The following is a 19,735-nucleotide window of genomic DNA, read 5'->3' as shown; positions in this document are numbered from 1 at the left end:
GCACTCAGCTAACAGTGCTGAAAACATTGCGCTTCCTATAACCATAGGTTAGGGGGGGGGGGGGGGGGGGGGTTCATATGTATACACGGTCATTTTTAGATCACTCAGCCATAAACCGTGTTCAAAGCTTTTAAAACACAGACTTAGTTCTGGCAAGATGAAGAATCCCAAGAAAGGAGAGACGCTGAGATATGAAAGTGCCTCACAGTTCTGCTTTGTGACACCAACTAAGCGAAAGAGGTAGTTGAAAGGGCTCAATCTACATTCGTCAACACTGTTACTGGATTAATAATTTAACTCCAAAGTGCAACTCACCTGAGGAGTTATAGCCCACACTGTCAGTGAGTGGTCAGTGAGTGTGAAGAGGCAGCAGGTACAGGAGGATGCTGAGGCCTAAATCTCAGGGCAGGGAGGAATTATTTGAAAAGCTGTAGATGTCCCAAGGTCCACTTCCACAGTTAGCTGTGCAGATAACCCGTTCAGACCTGTGGCACCTTTTGTCATAAAGTCGGCATGACATTTGCATGTGCATTAAGGGGTGAGTGTTATTATTAATTCAACAGGCCGACGACCAGCCCACAGTGGCAAACCATTGAGAGGCGGCGCCTGCTGGTGAGAAGTGGCTTCTCCACATCATTAAGGAAACGGCCAACTGCCACTCATGGACATGACTGACTAAGTAAAAAAAAAAAACTAAAAAAAAAAAACTGTGCAAAAAGTACAAAGAAAGTTAGACTACATAATATAAATTCCTGCTTAGGTTTTTATTTAGCTAAGTTTTAACTAGCATAATGTAGGCTAATGTTGTTGAGACACTGTAGCACATTTTTCTCCACGCTGGACCACTACAAACCAGCCAAAATTGCAGCAGAGGAGACTAAACCCAATTTAAGCACACAAAACTCGTTCAGTCAAGTATGAACTCGTTAAGTACCGCAACAAATGCCACCAAACAGTGGTGAGATAAAGTCATTAGCTCCAGGACGGCAAACAGCGTCGTCGACGTAAAGAAGTTGTGTTTTGTTTGTGTGTGTGCAGGCGGGTAATAACAACAACCGGGGAAACTTACTTCATCCTCACAGTGTCGTCTTGTTCTCTCAACTGCCACCATATCATCTCCCTTAAATTCGGGGAAAGCATGCATTCTTGTCGAGAGCATTAGGCAAGTTGGCGGACTAGTCCCTCACAAAATGCTGACGTACAGAAACCCGTGCACAGGTTCGTTCACTCTTCCGTAGGATTCAGCCATGGTGTTAAAATTAATACCGTTTACAAGAATAAAAAATAGGGAGAGAGTTTTAGTATAGTTTTTGTTTTTCTTTATTTAGATTTTTTTCCCTTTTGCATTTTAGCTTTAGTTTGTTAGCTAAAAGCTAACTGTGTGGCGTACGCGCGACTCATCATTGTGTGTAAAATCATTTCGCTGTTTTTGAACCCAAATGGTACAACAGAATCAACATAGGGCCACGTTTTGTGTGCGTTTTGACGAGTCTGTGGCCCATCGAGACCAAAAAAGAAACTAAAAGTAAAGCTGTTGACTAAATAATTTTATTACGTAAAGCGTGAGTGTTGTAAGTAACAGCGGATGCTAAGTTCTGCTCTAACATGCTGCAACCACAAAGGCCTGGATTAGTAACACCAGCAAAGGTTGTAAGAAATAAGACCAATATACAATATCCGGGGAGACAACTGATAAGGTCAGTAATAAGGTTTAACTCAGCTTTTTATTTATTTATCTATTTGTTTTAAGTGTATGAGGCAAAGCTTTGTGGTTCATAGAGTTGGAATAAAATGCATGCATGTTTTCATCTTTTGATCTTAATATGTCTTTTATCCCACTGTAGCACTTTGAGATTTTGTTGTAAATGTAAAGTAAGTTATAAATCAAATGTATTATTATTATAATTATGTTCACAACCCAGTCAAACATGGATTCCACATAATCACTTGGCAGACTCAAAAGTATACACTCATCAAAACACTGTTGTCATAGATAATTAAATACCTTAGATACCGTGTTTGGTTTTTCTTTTTCATCCTGTAGTCAGAGAGGACGCACTGTAGTATTCCTGTTAAGAGGACAGATAGAGGTTTATTGTGTCTGGAAAATGCTGGTCGTCCTCGCCTCTGTTGTGGATCTGACAGCAGATAACGGCCTGTCTGAGTGCTACTTGTTACAGGATGAAGCCACCCTTCTCACGCACACATGCGATTCCAGTGTCCATAGAGCCACCTATGATCTAATCTTCTCGGTCTCTGTGGGCACCACTCCCTTTCTAATTACCTTCAGTTCTCCATGGGCCGATGAATAGCAATCAAGTGGTGCTTGTAAGTGAAAATGTTACACAAACTTATATTTACATTTCAGTCATTGTAATGACCCTCATCGTACACTCATGCAATCTCATTAGAGCGGGACACGCTAAGGTTAAAGAGCTGGCTTGTGTGTCATGACATGACTCCCACGCTAGTCCCTCACCCTCCCACGCACCTACTCCTCGTCTCATCCTTTCATTTATTAAAATGCAGATACACTTGTTATACATATATATATATATATATTTTTTTTTTTTAAATCCCCTCTCAGCTGGCTTATTCTTGAGTCAGCAACTTTGGGGATTTCATGTCTTGATGCCTCAAGGTGATCAAGTTAGAAACAACATTGTTGTTCTTAAAAGATTTTTTTTTTAAATTTTATTTTATTTACAGTCTTGAATAAAAATGTTGCTTCCCTGAATGATGAAACAGCATTCTCAAGCTTTGTAATTTCCCTTCTCAGTGCTTTCTGAACTCCAAAATTTACATTGTAGAATGTGCTATGAGCTAATGTCTTTAGCATTAAGTGTGTACATATTTTTTTTCCCTTATTCCTTAAACCAGCACTGGAGAGATTAAGCATGTGTGGATAAAATTCCTTCCCCTCATGATCCTTCATCCAGGTAATTACTGCAAATATTTGACTTCTCAACTGCCCCACACCAAATTGGGCCGGTAGCCTTAACCTCAAAGCTGTGGTAGACCTCAAGGCAAACCTTGCACATCAACGTGTTTACTATGGAGGAATTCAATTGCACCTTTCACCCTAAAGAGAAAGTCCAGGGAAGAAACGATACCCTCAGGCAGCATCAAGTGTAAATACAGGTTTATTAGGGAAGAAAATGTTCCATGATAAACAAATGAGGGGAAAAGCAAAGTCACAGTACATTTCATCTTCCTAACATGGTGTATTGATACACAACTTCAAAACTCCATTGTTGCTCCACACAAATATGATCCCTCTTTACAAAAATACTCTCCTTAAGAAGAAAACAATCTATTGGCATAAGGGGCATATTCTTCTTTTTAAAACTTTTTTTTTTCCAAGATTTTCCTCACCTTCGATCATTTCTTCAAAAAAATGCAGCAATCTACAAATACTGAGCAGGCGGATCAGTCTTATTGTCCCAAAAGTCTACGTTTGCTTGTGTAATTGATATGCTCGAGCAATGACCCCCTCCTGAACACTACTGACTGCAGCTCTACCCTTGAAAAACAGAATAAACTGAGGTCTGATGGTTAAAAATGCAACACAAAGGCAGCCATTGGTCCTGGTTTTGGATATACAACAGCTGAGTGATTAAATTGAGTGGACGGAAAAAAATTACAGGTCCGATCGTGTGGTAGATTCAAAACAGACTGGTCAGATGAAAGACCTATGACGGGGCATTGGTCATATTATGGAGGTAGGATAGTTGTCAATGGTCAATGTATCAGGTCACAGGATGAAACTGTAAATCACTACCTTCTTACAGTACTTAGGTTTTAAGTAGGTTTACTGTAGGTTTTTAAAGCGATGAAGACAGCTGACCTGTGGCCACATAAACTATTGTTCCTCAAATTATGAACTAAGATATAACATTCCTAAATCAACCGCATAATAAGTGTAAAATTAATGCATTTATGGCCGCAACGAAACCACATCTAAATAATAAGATTTGATGGACACGTTTAGCCTTTCTTGAACCATCACAGGAGCCAAACCTCGGCAAGTCTGCATAGAATCTGTCCAGATTAAGTGTAAAAGGGGAACCCTAGGCACGTTTTATGTTTATGGCAAAAGTTGTGCTTTGAAAAAGAGAAAAAGTCAGTTTAGAGGTGCTCACTTATTAATCACTAACAATTAATATATTCTGAAATGTGGCAATTATTTAAATGAACAACTGCTTTTGTTTTGATTGAGGTTAACATATATATGGCCCTTCTTTACAAACTGTGATCCTTCATGTTTTTCTGCAGTGGAGTAATTAGGATACACATTGGAGTGGATGAGCCACATTCACTTATAAAAAACACCTCCCTTAACCATTAAGGCAAAAAGCTAGCATCTTGTGCTGTAATATCTGAACCACACACGATGGTACAGCACACCTGGTTCAAAATCCATTCAGCTGTCAGAGCAATAAGAGTATTTGTAAGAGTAGGGCAGCTGTGGTTGAGAGACATCTGGTTTATTGCATTACATGCTAAACAGATGTTTGAAAAAATTATTTTTGCTTTTTTTTATTGAAGTGTGGTTGGTGCACTTGAGGCATTGATGGAGGTCACAAGACACACTGGTGAAAAGAAAAAGCTTTTTTTTTTTAAGGTAATCATCGGACCAAATACAAAAAAAAAAATCTCTCAATACTGTATAAAACTGGAACTGAAAGAGCTTTACAAAAATGTTACGTTCCTCTGCTTTTTATCTTTTTACTTTCACAGAAAAAAATGGCGAGCGGGCAGATCTATCAAAGGGGAACACCATATTACTCAAAGTGAAGAAAAGGGGAGGGACTACTTTACAGCAAGGGCAAAAATGTTGGTGCTTCGGTCTGTAATAACTCCCTCTGGTGATTCACCATCATCATTCCAATTCATTTAATTTTTTTGTTTACCTATCGACTCTTTGCTAAACATCTTAACAGTGATGGTGAGCATATTTAACACTTTAATGCATCTAAACTCCTGATTGTTTTTGCATTAATATTCGTCTAAAATGAACATGACAGCCCATCAGCAGCACCCCCAGATTAGAGCGCGTGCAGATGGGTGACGCACCCTTCCTTTGATATCTACCAATAAAAGAAGAGTGAAGGAGTAAATATCTGCATTTAAGTACATTACTTCATTTGGAAATAAATCTACATTGTGTGGCTTTTGTATGGCTTCTACTGCACAGGCAAACATTCGCAACAAACGTTCTTTTATTTCTACATCATAGGAAGGGTTTGCCAAAAAAAAATCTTTTCTCTCGGTTATCTTTGCTCAGTTGGCGAAGTGGCAACTGGGCAGAGATGATGTGAACGCCAGAGTCCTTCTGGAAAAATAAAAACTTATCTCGTTGTCTTCCTTCCTCTCACCATGTGTGCTTTCAGTGGCGGTGCTACTGAGGCAGGGCCACGTTACTGGGTCTCGCGGACCTTGGCTTGCAGGGCATCGCACGTCTTCTTAGCGTCACCGAGCAGCATCGCGGTGTTGGGCTTGTAGAAGATGGGGTTATCGACAGCTGCGTATCCCACGCCCAGAGAACGCTTCATCACAACCACCTAGAAGGGAGGGGGTGCAGCGACACACACAGGTCAAACAAATATGAGCGTCTAATACAGAGATACTCATTCCGCGGCTCGCGGGCCACATGCGGCTCCTCAAGCTCTAATTGGTGGCTCGCACTAGCATAGTAGCTTATAACAATATGGTAACAATAACAATACATTTTTTTCAAATAACATACAGCGAATACTACACAGTATTAAGTATTTTTTTTAAGTTTGCATTTTTGTAGTATTATGTATTTTTATTAAGTATTAATTAAGGCTTAAGGGGAACTCCGGGGCATTTGAAGCGCGTTTCCAATGCTAGAGGTTGTCAAATACTGATAGGAGGACACAGAGAGGTGCAAATCTGCGCTCCCTGTGTGGAGATCGCGCTGTTCGCACAGCGTGTCATGCGAGGCTAATACGTGGTGGCTAAGGGGCAAGAGCTAACCCTTCCACGTAAAACAACAACTTGCACACTGCAGAAACGTCACACCACTTTATAACCCATCCGACAATAAAGTCACAAGCCTTACCATCAAAACCATATGCATGGTTCTGACATTACTGGCATGGGGACGTTACAAAACAACATTATAAACAGCATGTAACTCACCGGCTGGTTGTAGGCTCGTGCATGTGAAAGCCCAAAAGAGTCGATGGAGAATAATCCCATATATTTTTCTAGAAAAACTGCGTTCAAGTATTTAAAACATTACAACAATACATGCCCAGTAATATTGTTGTAATGTTTTACGTGTTTTAGTTGTTGTTTTACGTGGAAGGGTTAGCAGTTGCCCCTTAGCCACCACGTATTAGCCTCGCATGACACGCTGTGCGAACAGCGCGATCTCCACACAGGGAGCGCAGATACGCACCTCTCTGTGTCCTACTATCAGTATTTGACAACCTCTAGCAATGGAAACGCGCTTCAAATGCCCCGGAGTTCCCCTTTAATGGTGTTTCCTAAAGGGGGCACTGTTAAACCCGCGAGATGCAGGCACAATGGATCGGTTGTAATTAAAAAAGGACAAAAACCATGCTCATCTTGAATGTCTCACTATGATTACAACAAACTACAAATACAACATGAAGAAAGTCAAGGACATGCATGCCAGCTTCCGCTCATCCCAGTATTAAGGTGAATATGGTCTTAATTGAAAATGTATTGGCTGTGTATAGTTTCTTTTTTTGTGGGATGTTTTATATTATGTAGAAAATGCATATTTGCAAAAGGGGACTTAGTATGTTGTCGTAAAATTGGCTCTTCCCTTGATTTTGTTCTGCCAATGTGGCTCTTGTGAAAACAAATAGTCAGTATCACTGCTCTAATAGGACAGCACTGAAAAAGCAGCATTTCGAAAGAATTGGGGAGAAATGCGAAATGAATTAAACTAATCCAATTTTTTCATAATATGCGAGTCAATAAAATAAGTTAGTTTGTTTGTCCAGGGACCATTTTGGATAAAGTTTTCACATTATAAAAGTACAGTGCAGGGCATGACACTTAAACTGGGCGCAGATGAATGCATATGCAGACCTGTGTCTGTGTGTGTGTGTGAGAATGCTGGTGGTTAGATGCACAGTCTTCTCTGATTTCCCCCAGAGGGGGAATGTGTGGAAACCAGTGGGAGCACAGTATAAATCCCCAATCTCTGATCAGTGCCAAAGGGATGCTCCGAATGTTGTCATTCCACATGAACACAGTCACCACTAATGGGATCAGGATGGAAATGCACCTGGAACTGGAGCAATCAATGTGTATGTGGGCCAATATTTCTTAAGGCTTGTGCGCGTCTTCAAATGGAGGCCCCTCCGCAGTTGTTGTAAAATCTTCCATTCGTCTTCATCTGCTTTGGCTTCAGGACAGATTTTATTTTCATGCACACACCAGATGTCTCACCTGCTTCGACTTCCAGACCTCCAGCACAGGCATACCAGCAATGATGGAGTTGGGGTCCTCCTGGGAGGCCGAGTTCACCGTGTCATTTGCACCAATCACCAGGACCAGATCAGTCTCTAATAGGACAAACCACAAATTAAGGTTTAAATATTCTCTCTCCAAAATGTTATCTTGTTTCTTTTTGTTGTTCCTTTATCTGCAACATTTAGGCAACATTAACGGGTGCAAACCCAATTACAGATGAATGTAATTATCTTCTAAAATTAAAGACAACTTTCACCCTTTTACAGTCAAGACACAATATATGCCTAACTCAGATTTATGTAGCTATGTACCCTGTTTTTTGAGGATTTGGCTTCTATGTAATGACCCATTTAGATGGAAAGACAGCGGAAACATGGAGAAAAAGGGATCAATACTGTGGGACAGTTTACAGATTCTGTGTAAACTGTGGTGAGTTTAGGTCAGATTTAAAGTCTCTCTCCACAAAACAAATCAATTCAATTTTCTATGTGGACAGATGTGTAGCATTTGGTCTAGGAGTCTGTAGCCCCTTTCACACTGCGACCCACTACCTTAGCGGGTCCAAATTGCACCTTCGACCCGCGTCGAGCAATGTGAACGCTTGGCGTGTCAGGGTGACCCGTGTCGCCTGAAGCCGAGTTCAGGGGCCGTTGCCTAGTGGCAGAGCGTCACACGAAACACATAAAATGCTGGGCGTGTACAATGACGTAGTCACAAGCCATGCGTCGGAGGTAGGGTGAAATACACCTGTCTGCATCAAATTTTTCAAACAAACGATGGCGGGACACCTTGAGAACTCGTTTTTGCAATGCAGTTCATGGAGATGTTACTTTACGGTGCGTCTTGCTGCGTGGGAAACCGAGCTCTCCCATCTTTCTCGCCAGCCCTTCCAGCAGATGTCCATCTTTCACCGTCCCCGGCGGTAAATAACGTCCTCTGCTCGGGGGCTGAGGAGCTCGCGGACCTCCTTGTCTCCCCAGTTGGCCATATTAAAAAATGTCTCGAACTTGATGTAGGCTAAAACAGAGTAAAACTTGTCCTCACCTGTCGCTGTTGTTCTGAATCAGTTGTCCATTCTGTCTTTTAAACTCCTCACGTCACGCCCACGTCCGACCCGCGTCGATTGTGTTCACATCAAACTCGGCAAAAAGACTAGGGTCCGACGCGGGTCGAAAGGCGAGTCGAGTTGACGCGGCAGCCCGGGTCGGCAGTGTGAACACAACAGCGGACACGCTAAATTCGCGAATTAAACGCGGGTTATTCGGCAGTGTGAAAGGGGCTTCTGGTTAGTTTGGTCTCTTTCATTAGGATTTTGTCAAATAAAAGCTGCAAAAAATATGTAAAAACAGACAATAAAAGGGTGCAAATGTTTAAATTTGTTTTTTTTTTCCAAACTTTATTAAAGAAATAACAAAAATAAAAACTCCTATGACTGTGTAATAAGACAAACGGTATAAATAATGAAACAAGGAAAACTGTAAATTTTGCTCCATACAACATTGAAATAACGATGTTGTATGATTCTGTGCCCTTAAATAAATATAAAATCTAAACCTCCGTAGTCTCATATCTCTCTGGGTGGCAGCAGCAAAGTTGCACATAATGAGTTTAAACAAATTCATGACAAAGAAGGACTGACTCTTACCAGGGAAGTCCTCATTAATCTCCTCCATTTCCAAGACGATATCATATGGGACACCTGCTTCCGCCAACAGCACGTTGAGCTGACCGGGCATACGGCCGGCCACTGGGTGAATACCAAACCTGCAGTAACCAAAGGCAGATTTTTAGTAAATACCTGCACAAAGTCCCTCCTTTATACAAAAATATATATATATGAAAATGGGAAAGAAAAGAGATTGCTGCAGACAGATCAGAATAAACTGAGTCAGACAGAGGAGGAGTCAAAAAGATGTACAAGCAGAGTGAAGAGACTTTGGTGATAATTGTCTGCTTACACTCAACTCCTACTGCCCTCCTCCAGGAGAATCATTTGTTGAATGTGAACTCTTGTGTGTAACTGGATGTAAACGGCTCTCAAACTCAATTAGCCATGTCATGTAATCAGGGAAGGAAATTAACAACAGCCACTCACGTCTGGTGGCTGCTCGTCTTTTTCTCCACCGTTCAAGCCCCTTTGCTGTGCGAGGGACCACCAGCTCAAGACGTATTACATGTTTTGTTGATTTTCAGGCAAAGTGCAAAGTGCCTGTCGGCTCAGGGATGTATTAGCATCTGTGGCGGCCAAAGTCAGTTTCTGCCCGTCGTGTAATTCTACTCTGGCTTTGGTGTCAAGGAAGAGCAGTTGCCTTGTTTCCTAACTTTTCCTAACTGCACAGTTTTAATTCAGAGTGAAGAGAAGCAGAATAAAATAGCTGGAGAATTAATGCAAGAGGTGACAAAAGACTCCACTGGTTAGGAGTAAGAGGGCAAATCAAGAAACTGAAGAGGAATACAAAGAGAAAGAAAAGGAAAAAAAGATCAGGGCAAAGGAGGTTTTTTTTTTTCTCTTTTCCTCTGACCACCCACTTTCTTCTAATCAAGCACAAATGCTCTAAGCAGCAGCAGCTGCAACAGCCAGGATCAAACGACAGAGGCAGGACAATTACCCAAGGTTCCGCTGTACCTTTTCCCTGCCTCCCTCTTTAGCATTTCCTTCTTCTCTCTCACACACACAATCATACACACACCTTTTTTTGTTTTACATCTGTGCCATCGCATCGTCTCGTCATGCAGGCCAAACTCAACTCTTATGTTCTGAGTCCAGCTTACATCTTACATCATAATATCCACATCATCACCATCTTAAACCGCATTCATTTATACCATCTTTATTCATCAACATCTATTCAGTTCTTTGTATAAAATATTGGTTTAAAAAATAAAAAAATGTTTTGAACCATTTCAACATCTGTTAGCATTTTTTTTTCTTTTTTTGCACTCTACCAATTACAAAAGATTTACTGCAAGTTATTTAAATAATTTAGATCTGTTTAATGAATCATCATTTACCTGACTTTCTTGCCAGCATCTTTAAGCATCTTCACCAACTCAGCGATGGGGTACTGGGCCTTTGCAGCACAGAGCCCATAACCTGAAATGGTTTTAAAACAATAACAGGGTTGAATGAGTTGATATACAATCTTGCTGCAGACTATACAACTTCAGCCACAATTTACAAAGTGCAAGACAAATTCCCAAAGTCTACGGCAAAAACTACAGTTTTATCACAACTAGTTATATCCATCTTCCATGGGGCTTAACGTCTTTGTAAACGAACACAGACAGTCAGCTTTCAAATATGTTTGGTCACTACTTTAGCCTGAAACATGACGTGCTTGAAGTGATCGTCCATCACAGGCAGAAGCTGAACGAGATCAAATGAAGGAACAGATTGTAAAAGAAGTGAGGCAGTGGACAAAAATACTAAATACATGTGTGAAAAATACATTTCCACACATGCACTGCAGCCCTGAAATTTTGCTGACACGTTAAAGGGTCTGTTTGTGAGAAGGCAGATGTCACAAGCATTTACTCCACATTTCTTGAGGAGTTTACAGAGACAGCTCCCTAGTGAAAACGACTGAAGTGAGTCTGTGTGTGGATACGGCAGTGAAATCCTCCACACCGAGCCATCACAGTTGCTGCTTTATACTCGTTCCTGCTAACCTGTATGTTCCTTTCCATTTCCTTGTGGGTATTGGATAAATATCCGTATACATGCGCAATTTGTATCGACACAAAAGCAGTCATTATAGCGATAGTCAGACAACTGACTGCATCTTTGGGTTTTAGCACATGTACGACTGAAATGTCAAATATGTGACTCAAGTCACCTTCAGTGAATTTCATTGAACTTGATCTGAGCAGGGAAATCGTGTGTTTATCTTGATGTTGGCTTTAAGCACCGTCAGGTCTGTCAGCTAGTTATGAAGCACTCAAAACTAAGTAGATATAAGTGGTAAATCTAATGACGGATCAGTCAAAAACATTGCTCTTATTTCTGCAACTTTGTTTCAGTATAAAAACCTGTCTTCAGGTATTTGAATTAACTAACATTTATAATACACAGTGTCACTCACGTTACAACAACTTTTTTACAACAAATTTTGACGCATATTGTATATAATACATATATATAACATCAGATTGCCTTATGGAGTGACGGTGGCACTAAAATCTTTAGGCGAAGTGTGTTTCTCTCAGCCTTGGATTGCTTTCATGTGGAATGATGCTGCTGTATGGGCTATGGGTACTATGGATTTTTATCACACCGACTCCCACAAACACATGTCAAACGGTCCAGTGGTGTTTACAAACCATGTCACAACAACTAGTCAGAAACTGTCTCGTTACATCACACCACTCCAAATAACATGGTTTCCAATCAGCTTAAGGAAGATGTGGAGGCCGTTTGCCGTCTTGCTAAACAAATTCAAAGATCTCCATTTTCGCTCCCCTTCCATGTAACCCTTTTTATAACTCGGCGCTGGCAATATTCTCGCATGAGTCTCGAGTGTAAGAAAAAACATGTGGGCTAGAAACCATAAAGAGATGGTTCAGACAAAGGCAAGAAAACACTCATGTTTATCAGGCAGGGTCTTAACTGTTTCCATAGATGTCAATCAGGCAAAGTGACTGTGACAGCTCCAATTAAGGAAGAATTATTGGAATGGAAACAAGGGCACTGACTGAAAGCTGGCCTTGTTTAACAATACTAGACTACACAGTGTCAAGACAGAAAAGTTTAGGCATTTAAGGCCCTTTCCTCTGTAGGTCTGTGTTATGTAACTGAGGTGAATGATAAAATACTGCCTATACATATATCGATAGTATAAAAGTCATATTATAAATGTAACTGTACTGATTTTTTAACTGTGTCCATACTGTATAATGTGGCACTATAACGATCCTGCGCCCTTTTCATTAAAACTGTTTAAGTGCCAAGAGCTGACTGTGATTCAGACTTTTCTATCAAGGTTCAGAGGCTTGTTGGCTAACTGATGTCTTTTGAGTTATTTGCACCATAAAATCGTTTGGAGTCTTATTTGTTTCAAGATGTTTTCCCTTTGCAGTGAATAATAGTGTGTAAAATTTCAAAGAAATGTCTGGTATTTTATTATTCTTCCTGTCTCTGAGTGAGTTTATTTGTGGACGACTTTTGAGAAAACACTACAGAAAATATGTATGCAATTCTTTTTTCTGTCCCTTCGTTTCTCCCACTTCCTTCTTTTGACATGCTTTTGGTTTTAGTTGTCAGAAATGTTCCTTTTTGTCTTCTTTTCTTCTTGCAAAAGACGAAAAAAAAAAAAGATGGCTTTACCTACATTTGAAGCCCCGCTTTTTCAATGGACCGCATGACCACTTCAATTCTGCAATTTTTGCAAATCGCAGCGGTTTCCTCTGAAGATTTCGTTTTTGTAAATAGGTGCTCATTACTGACTGGAATCACCAATTTGCAGGGTAGATGCTTCAAGTCTGTGTTTACATGTACCCACGTGAACAAAACAACTCTTTGGAACCGTGACCGCTTCACAACAGTCTGACGAGGGGGCTAAAATGTCACCGGGCCACACAGTAATGAATTTACAGCAGCAGCTCCAATGACGGTCATAACAATGGGAGGTTCTCACACATACTGTATTTGTCAAATATTGTATGTAGATGAATATTAAAAACACATGAAACAAAAAAAAAAACGCAGCTGGAAAGCTTCAACCTGGAAACAGGAACTACAAGCCAATTTGAAACACGGTATTTGAATTGTCAGCATAAACTCTGTCTACCCTCATCTCATGCAATTTCCCCTTGACCCTTGCATATATACGCTGCACTGTAGAATGTCTATTTACGGGGACCGCCGACCACACAGAAACATAAGAGGGTGGGTTTTTGCGTGCGTGTGCTCCGCCGTGACTTGTCAATTAGCCTAGCAAAATGGTGATGTAACATAGGTCAAGAAAAGGTTAAATAAACAGAAGACACACTTTGCTCGTGCAGGAAGAAAATAAAAAAAGGGTGATGGGAAAAGTCAAAGCGGCATGTTTTTCCACGCCTGTTCCAAGACCTCTGTGTGTGTGTGTGTGTGTGTGTTTGTTTTTTTTCAGTGTGCAAGTTTTACCTGGAGTGATGATTATGGACTGAGCGTCTTTAATCATCTCGACAGTCTGTTCCACGTTGACCTCTGTGTGTGTCCCCGTAATCTCCATGGCCTTTCCTGAACCGGTGGAAGATGTGCCATAACCGCCCAGGATCACATTAGCCAGTGAACGATTCATGGCCTGCGAGGAAAGAAAATATATTGTGCATTTTTTTACTTCTTTGTTTACCTTTTGTTTTTAATTTCATTGAGAGTGTGTAGAAATACAGAGCTACGAGAAGAAATCAGAACAGGGATTCCACAGTCTCACTACATTGGTAAAGATAAGAGTCCCTCCTGGTGGACAGGAGAGGAACGACCTCATTCAACAGCACGCTCTCATCTCCAAAACGCATCAGCGCAATAATTCAATGACAATTGTCAGGCCGAGTAAGCAAAGCAGCAACATTTCTGTGTTTGTTCTTCAAAGCAAGACTGCACTCCACTCACCACACACATGATGTACGACAGAATGGCTCCAGACGACCCAATGAGAGCACCGACGATGGTCAGTAGGTTGTTATTGAGCAGGAAGCCCTCAGCACACAGGGCCCAGCCTGAGTAACTGTTGAGCACGGTGATGACTACCGGCATGTCAGCGCCTCCGATAGCTGCTGTCAATGTTACACCCTGAAGGAGAGTAGGAAGAATCATGAAGTTTGATCCAGTAAAGAAAAAAGAGAAGTTGTTCAATAAAGCAAGATAGAGCGTGGAAGTGGAAATTAGCTAGAAAAATAATATATGTAATGTCACGAGTCATTAGTTCATCTCAATTTGGTGTCTGTTAGGATTTAAATGAATAACATCATGATACTAAGAGTGGAGACAATATGCTTTAACCCAATGTACAGTAACTTGCCAAGTTAGTTCTGTGGTTAACCTGAGTGACACACAGGCCGGTACATGCACGGCTGAGTTGAGCTACATCGAGTTCGACTCAGCCATTTAATTGGATCATGTCCCAGTATACATGCACGGGAGCAGAATCAAGTTATTGACTAAATGATGTCTGACCCTGCAATAGTGGACGGTGAGAAAACTTTCAAGATATTCTGCCGCTTCCAACTTTCTTCGTAGCTCATTGTCCATGTAAGTAGCTCAATTCATACCGATACTCGAATGATAATTTTGTCACATGACGCCTTTTATAAAATCTGGATTTTATTAGAACAGAGCGACAGTGTGGAAATGCTTGAGCGTCCGAGACACGTGGTCTTCACGGGCTGCTTTTCAACCCCAATGTCGGACGCGTTTAGCCGTGACAGAACAGAAAAGAAAAAAATGTTTGAATGAGGGTAGCTTTTTTTCCCTTATGCTTTACTATTTTTACAATAAAAAGTGCAAAAAAAAAAAGATAGAACTTTGGGGTATGTATCAAGTGCCGAGGATCATTTGGGTCCAGCTGTGCACATACATGCACGGCGGTGTGAGTCCAATCTGTTGCTCCAGTTTTGAGAAGCTTGAATGTGTGCGATTTCAGTTGGACTGGCATGGTTACACGAATTTCCAAAAAATCCAGTTTTGGTTGAACGAACCCAATGATCAGTTTTTTCCTCATTTCGTGTAAAAGTGCTACTTGATGTTCTGGGAAGATACCGACTCCTCTGCCCTCTGTATGGAGTGTTGTTGAGTTGCATTAGCAGAATCTGTCTGCAGCCATGATAGACCCAGGCTACATATGAATGTTGTGCATCCTGTTTACAGCCTTAGAAGTGGAAATGAAAAGTAAGCTTTAGAGCCAGAGGTAACCCACGCGTTCATCATTTTCTTGAGCGCACCGCCATATCTGGTCTGTCACATGTTACAAGGGCTATTTATTTGGTGGTAAATGTGTGCTTTGCTTGCATGTGCAGGATAGCCTGGACGTATTCCACTGAAAACCATACAAATCAGTTAAAACAGTACAAAGAGATTTCTTTGGGATTTGTATGATAGCTTTAAAAATAAATAAATGTTGAAATTCCATGTGAAATGTTCTCAAAGGAGTTTCCAATAATTTTAAAATTGCATGTTTGGTGATGATATAAAAGCAAAATCTTATAAAGGCTGATAATTCAGCAGCATTTCATCTGGTTCTCTATCATGAAGAAGATTGTGAGAACAATCAATCAAAAATAAAACAAGAAAACTCTGGTGATACTGTGTGTACCCTTGGGCCCCCACTCTAGGCAATCACAGCTAACTGGAAAGAAGTGCAAACACGGAACCCAGCTATGCATGGACTTGAATCCCACGTTACCATCCTATTTGTAACTCCTCTTGAAAGTGAAACTAGTCATCCCATTGATGTATTGTTTGACTGTTTTGGTTGCCTTAAGAAACAAAGAGAAAACATCTTTTACAATTAGGTTCACATGCTCTCCGTCTCTCTATCATCTGTGCGGTTTATGTTTAACAAGAGCCAACTGCAGTTACCGAAGCACTGGTGAGCTCCAGAATCCACTGTGCCTTTAATCTATTTCAGCTCGCACATCAGACGCTTCTTGCCGACATCACCGCAGGTTTACCTTTGAAAACTTGTGCAAGACTGTGAACATGCATACAGTAGACGATGCCCAACACCGTGCTTGAATTACCAATTAGAGGTCAGGCCAGTAACAAAAGAAAGTGAAATTGTAATCATCAGACCTCTCTTGGGATGCTTTTACAGTACATTTTTCCTGGGACTCAGTCCTGTTGTTCAGCAACAACACTGAAAGACTGTAAAAAGGAATTCATGTGTCCTCCAGCTGTTTACTGGTGGGTTGGTTTCATTATAATCCATCTTCAGAGGCCTTCTGAGACAAGCATCATTTCTAAAACTACTTAAATTCCCCTAAAAGTATCACAGCACTTGTTTTTTCATTTGAATGTGGAACTGATCCTAGCCTTTGTGTGAAATGTTGGGTAAACTTTCAAAAGCGTTTCTTTTTCTTTTTTTTTCATTGCCTTTGAAATGTATGATGAATCGCAACGGATGTCTTACTCATTACCTCCAGTGAGACAGCTAAGCATTGCCTTCACAATAATGGAGACATCGATAATAAGTTAAAAAAGATGGAGGGACATGTCTAAGCCATTTGGCTGTCAGCTTTCTGCTCCACTCTGCATTTCTGGACAGCAACTGTTCTTGTTTTCTCAACATTTTCTTTTTTAGAAATTCTTCTGTTGTTCTTTTGCTCACTTTCACAACCAAGTTGGTCTCCAACACACCTTTTCCTGACTCCTTTGCCCTAGTTTCTGCTTCCTGGATTTGACTGAATTTTTCCATCAACTTAAAATATTCTTTTAAAGCAATACAATGGAACTTCTCAAAAAGCCCATTATGGAGCTCCCCCTACAGGCTTGGAGGTAATGTACGGTTACACTGTCGTAAATACAACACCCTTTCGCTTTCACGTTTCACGTTTGTTGACGAACCGGCGAGGAGTCAGAAGGTGCAAGCTATGTCGACCAAGAAGGTAAGAGTAATCAAATGTACCTGGGAGCGTGAGAGGGGTCTATTTGTTTTTGCGGTAGGTGTGCCAGAAAGCAAGTCGAAGTTCTTCCGCTCAGCTCCCGGGCCGGTCCAGCAAAGTTACATAGCGCAGTTAATCCAGCTCAGACCCCCGAAGGGCATAGGAGACAGGCCAATCGTAACATTGAAACTCATTCTAGCCTCACAATTTTTTTCAAGCTGTTATTTTAAGGTAGAAATGTTACATAGTATTACTTTAAAGGGCATTGCTGAGAGCAACAACAGGCCATAGGTACACACACGGAGCAGCATACCATGAGAGCGGAGAGGGCAGACACTGATCCGAGACAGGTGATGCCTGTGGTGTAGCTTGGATCCAACATGTAGGGAATCATTCCACCCACGGAAGCTGCCATGAGAGTGGCATTGAGAGCATGACGCCCGGGAAGCATCAGGGGAGCACTGCTCAGAACACCTTCAAAGAGACCAGAAGGAGAAAGTGAGGGGAAATAGAAGGATGAGGAGGAAAAATAGAAAAACTATATAGATTGCACACACAGATATCGTTCAGCTTTGATCGCACTTTCATTTACTTTTACTTCCTTTGAACCATTTGTTTAAAAAGGGAAGGTTTTTCCAACATGTGTTCTGCACATATATAGAGTTAAACAGCAATAACACCAGGATAACGACTTTGGCAGCTGCGATCATCGACAGTGTAATGAACGTACGTTACGATAGCATGGAAATATCGGCTGCCAGCTCTGTGCATCAGTATACTAGATGTGTAAATGTTTGCTTTTCTAGGACATGCACACTAACCAGCCACAACATTAAAACCACTGGCAGGTAGTTATGTCAAAGGTGATGTTCTGTTGGGAAACCTTGGGTCCTCGCATTGGGTACGTGATCATTTGAGAGATGCTTGTAACCGTGGGGTGCAATTCACCATTCTTTTTTAAACTGTGGCTGATTGTTGGTATAAAACTGTTTTTCAGGGTCTTTTCAGCATCTACTAGTAGAAGAGTAGAAGCTTTCTTAGCATATAGGTCTCTGATGCAACTGTATGGTAACTGATTCAGACAAAGTAAATGTATGATGATGGATAGTGCATAAAAAAAAAAAGAAAAAACAATGGTAAACAACTGTAATACGACTTTATTTATTAGCCTATATTTTCAAAAAGTTCTTAACATTAGCCTCTAAAAACCCAAACAAATTGGAGGAATGGACCGACTGAAGTTTGTATATCGTAAATATGTCATCAATGAATTACAGCATCATTTTCACTCTTTTACTACCCACTGGCAAGCTAAACTGCAGTGGAAATGCAACCAAAGAAAAAGTACCTCAAGATACGTCTTCCTTTGGGAATCTCCCCAGGCACCACTACCCTGAGTAAATCCATTAGAACCGTTTGGTATGAACATGCCTAATGAGACGTACCACCCATGTAAAGAAAAAGTGCTGTAATACTGCAGGGATTTTTTCCTTTCTATGACTGCAGGATAAGGAGCCCTAAAATCTTTTTTGTGTTGTCGATGCGTAGACTACAGATTGTGGTCGACCATGAGAAATGAACGCCAGCACCAACTAAACCTGTAAACATTGGCAGAATGAATAACCGCCTGAGGGAACGAAATACATGGAGAAAATGGAAAGAAAAGTCCAGGCTCTCAGCTTACGATGATCAGCCACATCATTAAAACTACTGACAGCTAAAGTGAGGAACACAGTTCATCTTGTTACAACACGATGTTCTGCAGGACAAAACTGCTGCACAAACTGCTTAGAAAGGGCTCAAAGAAGACAAAGAGTTAGAAGTGTTCTTCAGACGTCAAAACTCCCAAGATGCCAATCTGATGGGATCCGGTGGCATCTGTGGGAGGCAAGCCTAATCCACAAAGACCCTACATAATAATATGCAGATGGTCGTATGTTAGAACTGATTGTTGCGTTGGTGGCGGAAGATACTAAATGTAAATTTGACTTGTTTACTGTTTAATATCACTGATGAAAAGAGGAAAAAAGCTCCTGAAAGTTTGTAGTTGTCAAGGGAATTCCTCAATCTAAAGTTCTCCTCTGGGAGATCCTAGAACTCTTTGGGCTGAAAGGATACATTGCTGTAGACAAATTCCACCCCTCATGGCAAGGGTACTATCCAATAGCACTCGCTTCTACTAGCAAGACAATAAAACCTGCTTAGAAATGCCTAAAGGCTAAATAGTCGAGAATCTGCTGATGAACAAGCTTGATCTATGGAGGCCCTACCCCACAACTAGCAGGACCTAAAGGATCAGCAGACAATTTCCACATTACAACCTCACAGGTCTCACCTATACATTATCAGCCTAGCGGTTTTAAAGTTATGACCACCTGGTGTATGTGACCATGATTTTCTCACCTTGCAGTTTGCCGTACGCCACCAAAGAGCCACTGAAAGTGATTCCACCGATATAGGTACCAAGGTAAGCGACTATCTTGGTGAGGTTGGCTGCTGGGTCGGTGGCAAAGTGGGGATACTCAATCATATATTCAGCCACACAGGTGAGTACAGCAGCAAGCCCAACCAAACTGTGGAACGCAGCCACAAGCTGGGGCAGGTCAGTGATCTGGATCTTCTTAGCAATGGCCAAGCCTACGGAGAGAAAGAAAAAAGACAAATTAATTAAGTGCAATGC

At 41.1% G+C, this 19,735-nt stretch overlaps 1 protein-coding gene across 1 annotated transcript in view; it reads right to left on the bottom strand.

Annotated features, from left to right (window-relative positions):
- Positions 1-3,125: 3,125 nt before the first annotated feature.
- nnt (nicotinamide nucleotide transhydrogenase) overlaps positions 3,126-19,735 on the bottom strand; it is a 40,446-nt gene continuing 23,836 nt past the window's right edge. The window contains exons 15-22 of the mRNA XM_075456388.1: positions 19,459-19,692; positions 17,369-17,529; positions 14,069-14,248; positions 13,601-13,760; positions 10,492-10,573; positions 9,125-9,243; positions 7,456-7,571; positions 3,126-5,564 (exon numbers count right to left, since the gene is read on the bottom strand). Coding sequence (XP_075312503.1) covers positions 5,421-5,564; positions 7,456-7,571; positions 9,125-9,243; positions 10,492-10,573; positions 13,601-13,760; positions 14,069-14,248; positions 17,369-17,529; positions 19,459-19,692 — 1,196 coding nt within the window. The 3' untranslated portion in view covers positions 3,126-5,420. The remainder of the gene's footprint in view (positions 5,565-7,455; positions 7,572-9,124; positions 9,244-10,491; positions 10,574-13,600; positions 13,761-14,068; positions 14,249-17,368; positions 17,530-19,458; positions 19,693-19,735) is intronic.

The sequence above is a fragment of the Odontesthes bonariensis genome, chromosome 22 (genome assembly GCF_027942865.1).
Source record: "Odontesthes bonariensis isolate fOdoBon6 chromosome 22, fOdoBon6.hap1, whole genome shotgun sequence".
Taxonomy (NCBI): domain Eukaryota; kingdom Metazoa; phylum Chordata; class Actinopteri; order Atheriniformes; family Atherinopsidae; genus Odontesthes; species Odontesthes bonariensis.
Note: the sequence above shows the minus strand (reverse complement) of the source record. Positions and strands in the feature narration are given on the sequence as shown.